We start from the raw sequence: 12,122 nt of genomic DNA on the forward strand, positions 1-12,122 counted from the left end.
CCCTTAATCAGGAGATGAGGCAATGTGGCGATGCCCCCTTAATCAGGGGACAAGCCGATGTGGTAATGCTGGTGATGCCCCTTTAATCAGGGGACTGGTGCCCAGAAGGCAGACGGCAGCAATGCCGAGCCCAGGCTCGGGCCCTTCGAGGGCCAGCAGCCCCACGCACCCACACCAGACCCCGCGGGGCATGCCCGGGCCAGTGGGCAGCTCCGCTGCAGCGGTGCATGAGGCTCTGGGGTGGAGCTGAGAGCACGTGTCCAGCCTCTGCCGCCCAACAAGCCTGAAGCTCAGAATCTGTGGGTCCTAAGCCCTAGTGGAAATCTGGAGCCTTTTGCACAAAAATCAAATAAAATTACCAGGAATAGAGCCGACTGGGGTAAAATCAGGGTTCAAACACTGGAGATAAAGCAGCCAGGAAGAGGACCAGGTGAGAGAGTGGAGGGATGAGGCGGGGGAAGCAGAGAAGATTCTCCGCTGGGGAGACTAATCCAGATGAGACAGGCCAAGCCTGCAGCAAGCTAAGCATCCAGGGACTTCAGGCTGCAGAGTCTTGTCACCTGGGAAGCTGCATGGCACACACGTCTCTTAGCAAAAGGGGGACTCTCCCAGTCCTGCAAGATTCCCTGTGGTGGGCTCAAACCGGTCTGCCTCCTGATCCTTAGTTTCAACCCTCCAAATGTCAGAAGGCAACTGTACTTGAAGGCAGGGCCTTTGAACAGGTAATTGAGTTAAAACAAGGCTGGGTCCTAACCCAGTCTGACAGGTGTGCTTGTTTGAAGAGGCACTGAGGACACGCAGAAACATCAGGGGTGACGCACGCAGAGAAGAGAGCCCTGTGAGGCCACAGGGAAAAGGCGGCCAGCTGCAGGCTGAGGACAGAGGCCTCAGGGGAAAGCACCGCTGCCCACACCCTGGTCTTGGCCTTCCAGCCCGCAGAACTGCGAGGCAACACACTCCTGTTGCTCAAACCACCCACTTCATGGTATTTATTACGGCAGCCCCGCAACGTGACACATTCCCCGATAATTTCTTAAGAGAAAAATTTGATAATAAATGAAGTCACAAGAAAAGACTATCTGTACATTGTGCTTCTGCAAATGCCAATGTTTTCCTGAGTCTGAAGGAAATAACAAGGGATTCCAAAAGGGCAAGACTGCTTATCAGATGCCTCATCATTTCTTCTTAAGCTTCACCAAAGCCGTTCACGTACATCGCATGACAGGTACCAGTTGATAAGTGGCACTCCACAAAGACCCAGCTTTCCTGAGTTCCCCTCAGCTTGCAGCCATCTCCCAAATTCTGTGCACAGTAGGATTCACTCGTGTTGATGGGTGAAGCAAGACACGTTCCTTATATCTCCCCCATTTAAGGCAGGTGTTCAGCACTGAATTTCTTCTTTCCTTCTTTATAATAGGGGAACACCTTCAACACTGTCTAGAGAGAGCTCTGAGTTACATAACTTCTCTCTACCCCAGAGAAAAAATAGGGAACCTTCTCAGGCTTCAAGCATTGAAAACAGCATCTGTTGTGACTCAGACTGATTGTTAGCTGGACTCAAACTGGGTCCCACAGGGCCAGGAATCCTGGCTACTGATTCAAGCCATCCTCTCATCCACTTGCTGGTTAACTATAAAATGGTCTTGTGGTGTCAGCCTTTCAGACTAATTCTTCTTTTCTGACTCTCATGCTTACTGACACATTCCCTGCCCTTCTCCAAGAGTAGGGAAAGAAAAGAAAAAAGACGCAGCAAACCATTCTTGCTTAGGTAGTGCTGTGAGGAACACTTGACCTTCCTTTGTTCCCAGGAGAGAGAGCAAAATATACATCTGCAGCGGCAGCAGACGCGTGTGGTCCAGAGATGCTTCAGGTGTTCGCTCAGTCAGAATCTCACCTTCCCCAATCGTAAGGGTTGGCAGGTCTCTTGACCTTTCACTGTGCGCCATGTGTGAAACTAAAAGACGCTTACTCTTTGGGAGAAAAGTTATGACCAACCTAGACAGTGGCACTGGCACGTGTAGCCAGCGGCTGCCATACTGGATGGCTCAGCTAGAGAATCATCACAACACAGTGTACGGATGGCACCACAATAGACCATGAGATTAAAAGATGCTCACTCCTTGGAAGGAGAGTTATGACCAACCTAGACAGCATACTAAAAAGTAAAGATATTACTTTGTCAACAAAGGTCTGTCTAGTCAAGGCTACGGTTTTTCCAGTGGTCATGTACGGATGTGACAGTTGGACTATAAAGACAGCTGAGCACTGAAGAATTGATGCTTTTGAACTGTGGTGTTGGAGAAGACTCTTGAGAGTCCCTTGGACTGCAAGGAGATCCAACCAGTCCATCCTGAAGGAGATCAGTCCTGGGTGTTCATTGGAAGGACTCATGCTGAAGCTGAAACTCCAGTACTTTGGCCACCTGATGTGAAGAACTGACTCATTGGCAAAGAAACTGACTCATTTCCCTGATGCTGGGAAAGACTGAAGGCATGAGAAGAAGGGGACAACAGAGGATGAGATGGCTGGATGCCATCACCGACGCGATGGACATGAGTCTGAGTGAACTCCAGGAGTTGATGATGGACAGGGAGGCCTGGCATGCTGCAGTCCATGGGGTCACAAAGAGTTGGACATGACTGAGCGACTGAACTGAACTTATGTGCTATATAACTTTTAGACAGTGATTTAACCCTCATATCAGCACTATGCATGGGTACCAACATTCCATATGATGGAAGAGAATATGGTGGCACTTAGAGATCCAGTCACCTGTCCAGCATCAGACAGGGGACAAGTAGCAGAGCCATGACCAGAAGCTCGGGACTCTGCCCACAGAGCAAGCACTCTGCATCATCATCTTCTACTACCTTCACTACATCCCCAGGAAATTATTAATTTACACTAATTATTATTTATTATTAATTATAGGAAATATTGTAGTTATTAATTAATTATAGGAAATGATTAATCTTCCTGGTTGCACAATGTTCTTTCAGCAGAGGACCTCAAGGCATCAGGTGAGGTCTTGGATGTTAGCATTATAGTACCATCCCAAACCTAAAGAGTCCTTACTAGATCCTATTTGGTCAAGAAAATTAGGCTAATCATTACATGAGGGCCTTGGATTATCACAGTCATAGATGCATCCCCATCTGTCAATCCACTCTTTTCTACACAGAAAACAAAAGGGTCTCACACTGAAAGCAGCAGAGAAATGATACTTAAGGATCCTCGCCTAATTCTTGACGGGTAACTTGAGAAAGATACAACATACCTGTCTTCTCATCAAGTGTTTTAGGAGAGAAGATGCTTAACTTACCGAAAATCATCAAGTCTATTGAGAATTTAATTCTCTCTGCTTTGGCTGTGCTGGGTCTTCCTTGCCACACCGGGGCTTTCTCCAGGTGCAGTGAGTAGGGGCTACTCCTGACTGCGGTGTGTGGGCTCAGCGTCCCATTGCGGTGGCTCCCCTGCTGCCGTGCAGAGCTTCGCTCTCTTGTTCTCTGGTGCTTGGGCTCAGCAGCCGCAGCTTTCAGGCTCTAGAGCATGGCTTGGTTGCTCCAGGGTACGTGCTGTCTTCTGGACCAGGGATAGAGCCCGCGTGCCAGGACTGGCAGGTGGCATCCTTACCACGGAGTCACCAGGGAAGCCCTCGATTTGATTTCTTCATCTCCTAATTCTGAGAACTTTACTAAGAATACAGTTTGCATTTAAGAAACAAACTGGAAGTGGAAGTTTGTGGCCTCCTATTCAATCTAACTTATTGGAAAAATGAATTTTCAAGCCTCAGGAATATGTTGGGCAAACAAGTGATTTTCAAACATCGACTGGGGAACCTGTTTGAGGGTCCTGATCAACTTTTCATAACACGACAGAAAAGAATAGAAAACGCAAGAGTGCTTTACCTACAGAATACGTAAATATTTTGCAAAAGTCTATTTCTCAGTTATATGTTAACTGTGTGTCTTACAGTGGGTCACAGTCAAAAACATTTGGAAAACGCTGAGTTGGGCCAAGAGAAGTTTCATCAAGGAACAAAAAGATGCTTCGAAAGAGACAAGTCTTCATATTCGTCAAGTTTCAGGGCCATTGCACATGAGTCTCTGTGGATACTCCATGTGTGTATTCTTCCAATTTTTCTTTCTTTACTCCCAGTGATAAGCCATCTCAGGGGCCTGCCTTAAGCGATCTTGCCTCCTTTTCTGATCCACTATTGCTGAAACATGCTTGCTTTCTTTTCTCTGAATCTCTAGATCAGTGATGTGGCCAAGTCTTTCTCGACTCATGAATCCCCCTTCTCCACCTCAGCCAGACCATCTTTCAGAAACAGCACTCAGGTTTAGTAACTTTGTTTATAGAGAATCATATCCAAACTCTTCTCTAGCCTTGGTTCTCCTGCCTTCACGATTGACATTTTCCAACGTAAATCTCATTTTTTACAAAACTTGGTCTTTTGAATATGCCACATGCATACCATTATTATGCCTTTCCTTTTTTCTTTCTTTCTTTTTTTTAAACTTTTTGGCCACACACTGTGGCAAGTGGGCTCTCACACCCCCTGCATTCAAAGCATTGAGTTTTCACCACTGGACACCAGGGAAGTCCCAATTACTACACCTTTGATTAGAGTTTGAGGATTGTTTCTGCCCTAGCTTTCTTCTCCAAATTCTATCTTAAGGCCTAAGGTTCTTTTTTGATTGCTGCAGTTCAGACTCTATGTTTTGAGAATTCCTGGAAGGGAGACACTGTACTTCTATCTCTCTTCCTCATTACTGGCCTAGCCTCATTCCTAAGTTATCTTTTCCTTCCATAACATTGTAAGCAGTTTGAGAGCAAGGCCTTTCTTTTACCTTAAGAGTTACAACACCAGCGAAAGTGAAAGTGAAAGTGAAGTCATGTCTGACTCTTTGCAATCCCATGGACTGTAGCCCACCAGACTCTTCCATCCACGGAATTTTCTAGGCAAGAGTACTGGAGTGGGTTGCCATTTCCTTCTCCAGGGGATCTTCCCAACCCAGGGATTGAACCCGGGTCTCCCACATTGCAGGCAAATACTTTACAACAACAGTACTAATGGCATTACAGAGTACCTGCTATCTGCCACATGATTCACAAGTGGCATATATATTACATATATTATATATATAATATTACATATTATATATGTTACATATATAATCTGCATTTTTCTCTAAGTCTCTCAACAACCCTGAAAAATAGATATCATTGGGCTTCATTATTCATCGATTTCGTATTTGCAAGTTCAACTACTCACTAAAATTAATTTCTAACTCACAAGTCAAAGTTCATCGCTCCAAGAACATGCATAGCGTGGTGAGCTTGAGCCACCCCATGCACACACACCCAGCTCAGGCCACAGGACCAAGCTCTGAGTTTTGGTCTCAGCCCACATACTGTAAACAAGTGTGTGCTTCATGGTCGATTTAATGCCCAGGTTTTTTTCCCATATATTTTGTGCTTTTTGATGGTAATTTCACTGTTGAAAATGGCTCTCAGCATAGTGTTGGAGAATTATTTAGCATTCCTAAATTCAAGAAAGCTCTGGTATGCCTTAGAGAGAAAATATGTGTATTAGATAAGCTTTGTTCAGGCATGATATGTAACAATAATGATGTTTTATATAAACAAATATACAATAATGAATATATGATAATAACATACATATCATTATATATACATAACAATAAGTACAACAAGGTCATGTATTAATTGGTTGATGAAATTATACTACCAGATTCTTGTAGGAATCCATCTTGTATTTTCTCTACTAGTAAATAATTCAGTATTCTTTCATTTATAGAATATAACTGCCATGACTAATGGGAATAGACCCTACTATTATTTATTCTTTATATATGAAGAAATAAGGTACATAAAGACTAAGCAATGTGTCTGAGAACATCAACATAACTATTGGACAAATTTCAATTTGCATGTCTGATTCAACTTTGTAAGTCCCATAGTTCCAGGTGTGGGTGGTGTAGCTCAACTTCCACTGATAGAATGCAACTTGGTATGAATTTTTCCCGAGGTAAAAAAACAAGTAAATGGATAAATCCTCTCTTTTTTCTTTCTTTCTCTTAATTGGAAGCTTAGGGTACTGTTCTTTTTTGTAAAGCAAATTCCTCAAATATTACTATATTATTCATATTCACTAATTACTTGAACAAATATTTGCATCTCTGCTCTGCTCCAAGTGCCAGCTTAAGCCCCAGGGACCTAATTGTCTCTCAACAAGTTTAAAATTTACTGCTGAAAAGAGGCCTGGAAACAAATAATCTCACCATTATGTGAAGCACCTGCTCTAATAGGAATATTTTTGTTGTTTTTTAGTCACTAAATTGAGTCTTAGCACCAACAAAAAGACTCTTTGTGACCCAGTGGACTGTAGCCTGCCAGGATTCTCTGTCCACTGGGTATTTACAAGGTTTCAAAAGGCAAGACAATTAGGAAAACACTGAATTCTGCCTGAGATCTGAAGAGAAGATTTTTGGACTAGAAATGCTTTTTGATCTGCATCTTGAAGGAATCTGCATCAGATTAGAAACAGGAAGACCAAACTACAACAGAGAACCAATAGAGCGGAAATATGGACATAAGGCCAAACCCCAGGGTGTGGAAAGAATATGCCTGAAGGGCAAAGGCTTTTGGAATAATCTTATACTAACCAGTTTCCCAAAATAAAAATTTACTATGCTCTATCCTTCCAAGGCATAAAGGCACACCTTATTTTCCCCCTAATTTCAACAGATTGTGGCTACTCTATCTCACTTTCATCAATGTATCAACGGAGACACAAGATTGATCCAATGTATTAATCTTTTACTGAATCTAGCATTACTAGGCATTTTACATAAAAAGCCTTGCACAGAACTACACTTAAAACAATGTATTCTCTCTAAAGAGCTTTACTTAACATCTCTTTGGTCTTTGTTCTTTCCCCAGTTTAAAAAAAAAAAAGATAAAAACTCAGTGGTGTCTATATAATTATTAATTTTGCTGTTAATTCAACAAACATTTGCTAAACACCTTGAATAGTCAAGAATCTGCTAAATACCATTTGGGTGCGGGAGACTTGGAGCTAGGCTAGGATCCAAAGATTGATCAGGACTATTTCTTCTTTTGCAAAGATTCACACATGACTGCTAATAACTCAAGATGTAAAGAGATGCAGGAGGAAATGTGCTTCTGGAACACAGGGGCCCAGAGTACCGAGAGATTAATTTAGAAGATGGAGATAGACTAAGCTGAACTGAAAGCACAGAGGAAGCTAAGGCCTGGAGCCAAGAAACACAGCACATCCAGGAGGCAGGAAGTGGGTTGATTTAGCTCTAGGTCTGTGAAGGGGGAGAGTGGTCCATGCTCACGACTGGAGAGACAGGTGATCCAGGAACTGTGGATACACCAGAAGGCACGGCACAGGCTTTGTTTTGTCCTTCAGGCAGCCCCGAAGCCCAGGTGAAGGGTTCTGACTTAATCATGACACAATCATGGCCATCCGAGGACAGCCAATGGGGCTTCCCTGGTGGCTTGGCAGTAAAAGAATCCACCTGCCAGTGCAGGAGATTCAGGTTCAATCTGTGGGTTGAGAAGATCCCTGGAGAAGGAAATGGCAACCCACTCCATTCCACCCGCCCACTCCAGGTAAGTATTCTTGCCTGGGAAATCCTGTGTACAGAGGAGCCTGGCGGGCTACAGTTCACGAAGTCCCAGAAGAGTCAGACCTGACTTAGCAACTAAGCAACAAGGACAGCCAACAGGGCCACGGTGTACATGGTGAGTAGGGATGTGGGGGAAGATCTGAGGGAGGAAGGAAGGAAAGAGGCCATGGAATAGTGCGGGCTGGGATCCCTGAAAAAGGCACAGTTAGGGTAACAGCTGTGGGGAGAGAGAAGAAAGACAGATGGAAGGGGCAGAGTACTGACTGACCCATCAGGAAAGGAAGAGAAGGGAAAAGTCCAGATGATATTACAGGAGCAGCCTAAGGACCCTTAATTCTACCACGGTGAAAAGGCAAGACAACATGGCACTTATGATGAATTTAGTTTATGTCATATGAAGTCTGATGAGACAAGTCAACCACAAGTGACCAGAGCCCCAGGGGGTAAAGGCATAGGCGGTGCTGGTAAGGCAAGACAAGCAAAGACAACAAAGACATTCGAAAGATTTGTGTAAAATGGTCTGTGGAGAGTCGAATAAAAGAGGTGCAAAGTGCCCTGGGATTTTAGAGTTGAGAAAGGTCATTTTCAGAGGAAGTCTGGGGCTTGTAGAACTGGCCTTCAGAAAGACTTGCAGCAACTGTGCCTGGAGTGTGACAGGCAGAGATGAAGAAGGACTTCCTGAAGAAGAAGGCATCCAGGTGCCTGGAAAGACATCAGCTAAGACAGCAGAGTAGAAAAACACAGCTCCTTTATGTAAGAAATGACCAGGACAGCAGCCTGCTGAGATTTTGTGTGCATGCCGAGGACTACCTATTGAGTAGGACAGAAACTCAGGAAGGTGTTTCTGACCATGATCAAACAACACAATCACATTGCTCTATTTAAGTCAAACCAGCTGATGTCCACGACAAAGCCTCTGGTTACACTAATTGTTCACGGAGTCCATGCACTCCAATGAGAAGTTCATTCACAACATGACCCCAACACAACCTAGGAATTGTAATTTAAGTATGATTAAAACATTAAAGCCCTACATTCTCAATGGTACAAAGAGCACAAGAGCTCATTGAGTGCAGCTTTCTGCCTGATGTTTCTATTGTGAACACAATAATCTGACGTTCAAAATTACAACTTGTACTTTATGTCAAGGAGTTCACATGTAATTTTTACAATGTAAACGATAATGGATAGAAGTATTTCAGAACTAAGAAGAAAAGTGGTACTTGATTTACTTTATTACATTTTTAAAACTGGAAAACTGTTTCATTCTTTGTAAAGCAGTGAAGTGTGAGTCGATTAGTCCTGTCTGACTCTATGCAACCCCATGAACTGTAGCCCACCAGGCTCCTCTGTCCATGGAATTCTCCAGGCAACAATAGTAGAATGGGTAGACATTCCTCTCTCCAGGAGATCTTCCCAACCCAGGGATCGAACCCCATCTCGTTGGAAAAGACCCTGACGCTGGGAAAGATTGAGGGCAGCAGGAGAAGGGGGCGACAGAGGATGGGATGTTTGGATGGCATCACTGACTCAGAGGACATGAGTTTGAGCAAACTGGGAGCCAGTGAGGGACAGGGAGGCCTGCTGTGCTCCCGTCCGGACTTAGCCACTGAGTAACAACAATGTAGCAAAAATGCTGGGAGCTCCCCGCTTGCCCAGTGTGTTAGGAACCAGTATTTTCACTGCAGGGGCCTGGGTTTACTCTTTCCTGCAAGCACTGCAGTGCAGCCTAAAAAAGCATCACAGTGTTCAAAGGACAGCATCTCCTACTCCTCCTCCCTGCAATGTGTTTTTAGTTAGAAATGTATTCCTGGACACAGGTGATATAATATTATATATACCATAGCCCCGTTAATTCTTACTGCAGCTACTTTGAGCAGGATATTTATACAATTTAAGTACTATATGAATCTCCATACAAATTAGGGCATAGGTATTATTTATGAATAATTCCATGGTACCAAAAAGCATTCTATTCCTCTTTCCCTTCAATCTCTGGTCAAAACAAAGCAAAACAAAACAAACAAACAAACAAACAAAAACACTCAAAAAGCCCACCCTCTGCATTCTCTAAGCAAAATGCAAATAAAACTCCCAAAAGAAGAGTGGGCTGAAAGAAAATTACCTGATGTGGGAGTTTTGCCAAACTTTTATGATAATGAACTTCATGCAGAGACACAGAAGAACATTATGCTGGAAACAGAAAAACTCACTCAAAAACCAACTCAGTATTCTTGGCAGGAGTACATCTTAGCCTACAGCACAAGAAGACTTGAGCCGAAATCCAAACTAGTGTTGCATCAAATATGCTATGCTTGCCATTCAACAAGCTTGGTCTTAATGGCAAAGACAATTCTAAAATTGGATGAGTACTTAAACTGTGCTACGGAAATAAATGATGCCATTCTAGAAGTTGTCCATAACAAGACAAACAAGCTGTTGAGGACTTACTGAACTTATTTTCCTATCCAGGGCAATTCTCTACTTGCCCGGCATTTTCAGGCAATAATTCCACAAAATTAAGTATGGCCTTCCCCTTTCTAACAGCAAAACTCCAAACAAAACTTAAACCGTGTCTTCTTTGCATGCTATAGTCAATGTGCTTTCATTATGCTTAATGTACTTTTAATAGTCTCCTATGGCAAGATGGTGTTATTAAGTCTGGGAATAAAAAAGATCCATGCCACAACCTTGAATTTGCTATAGTGTCTTTTAGCTGACAGCTCAAATCACTTCACACACATTCTTACTCACTCTCTCCTTGAGGTGCATTATGTGTGTTGAGGACACTGAAGGGTAGAATGACTAAGGAATTAGGGTCACTTCCAGAGCTCACACTGCACACAGCTCGGATTCTTCCCCAACAGGAGGGAGCATGCCCCGCTCCAAACCAGGAATCCTCCAAGGTGGCTATACCGGCTTCTCAGGCCCATAAGTGATCCCAAGCTCACTTGGTATTCCTTCATGGAGTTGCCTTCCTTACCTGGACGCCATCAGAGGCAGGGATGTAACTTGCCCTTTTAAAGGTGTCTGTCACATTCCTGAGGATTTCCACCGACATCAGAAGATCACCCGCATAGAAGTTTTTCCTCTGAGTTAAATCCAGCAGCATCTTGGTGACCTGGGACATCCCATCACCTGCCAGCATTCTCTGACCCTTTGCAAGGTGTTCTTTGATCTGTGATGGTCAACAGAACAGAATAAACATCAGAATCTTCATTATTATTTCTCCACATAGCTTCTTCATCAGACAAATGTATTTAAAACTGCAGAGCTGACTTTCCAATAGCACTGCAAAACTTGGGAAGGTTTCAAAACTAAGTTGCATGTTTCCCACCCTCGCAAGGATAAACTGCCAGAATCTGTGTCCACATTTTGGCAGGCTTGATGGACTTGCCTTTTCTAGTTTTCAGAAAACATAATTTAGTGTTTTGCAGGAAGCATGTATTAATTTAGGGTTTGAACTGAAATAAAAATAAGAAGTAGTTTTGCACATGGTAAGCAGGGGAGGTTGTTCAGTGAGGTATGAGCAGAGATGGGAGAATAGAAGCACGTCAAAATATCCTTTTGTATTTAAGAAGCTGAGTTTAACATTTTTTCCCTTCTTAAAGGAAACACATCTTTATGTAGCAGCAAAAAAAAAAAAAGTTTTCACAATGACATTTAGCTTAAGACAGACATTTAGTTAAACTTTAGAGGTCTACTATGATGAACATGACTGAAAGCTAGATTAAGTTAGCTTTATTTTAAAAAGGAATAAACAACAACAAAATAAAAATCTCTCAGCTAGGTTTTTAGCAACAGAATGAATCTTTGAGATGCAAGACTTAAATTAGTTTGATGACCAGAGAAATACACTGTCAATTTTCATATTTGCTTATCATCTAGTCCAAGGCATCTTATCACATGGAAGAATGTTACAGTAAAAGAAGGTAAACTGATAGCAAGGATACATTATATGTTTACTTATTTAACAGAACATTAGTCTTTATTATCCCATTGCTAAATTTGTGATAATGTTAACTTATCAAAAGATCATGAAATACTTAGGAGATAACACACCAGAGAAAGACTGGCCTAGAAAGGTTCAAGTGTAATACTATAACCATCAATTTCCCATTGAGAAAAGTGTTAACAAATCCTTTGAGGTACGGCAATCACTCTGAATTAATCTTGGCGTTAGGAATTTTCTTTAAAATGTATTTTTAAAAGCGCTTCCTTGACACTTCAGACATTTAAATTTTCCTTAGTCTCTAAAACTCTAAATATATTTTGGGAAAATAAAAATCTTCAGAAACATGCTCTGTTGTATTACGTTAAAAACATGACATGTTAATTTCTTCCCATTTGCTTATTCCTCTCCTGATCTCCCCTCGGTGCCAGCTGTCAACACCTGACTAAAGCCCAGAGAATGGATGGGTGAGGTATCAATGATCC

At 42.7% G+C, this 12,122-nt stretch overlaps 1 protein-coding gene across 3 annotated transcripts in view; it reads right to left on the reverse strand.

Moving 5' to 3' along the window:
- ADGRB3 (adhesion G protein-coupled receptor B3) overlaps positions 1–12,122 on the reverse strand; it is an 856,417-nt gene that overhangs the window by 451,544 nt on the left and 392,751 nt on the right. For all 3 annotated transcript variants that reach the window (XM_070450225.1, XM_070450226.1, XM_020897092.2), the window contains one exon: positions 10,669–10,863. In XM_070450225.1, the coding sequence (XP_070306326.1) occupies positions 10,669–10,863 (195 nt within the window). The remainder of the gene's footprint in view (positions 1–10,668; positions 10,864–12,122) is intronic.

The sequence above is a fragment of the Odocoileus virginianus genome, chromosome 19, assembly GCF_023699985.2.
Source record: "Odocoileus virginianus isolate 20LAN1187 ecotype Illinois chromosome 19, Ovbor_1.2, whole genome shotgun sequence".
Lineage (NCBI taxonomy): Eukaryota > Metazoa > Chordata > Mammalia > Artiodactyla > Cervidae > Odocoileus > Odocoileus virginianus.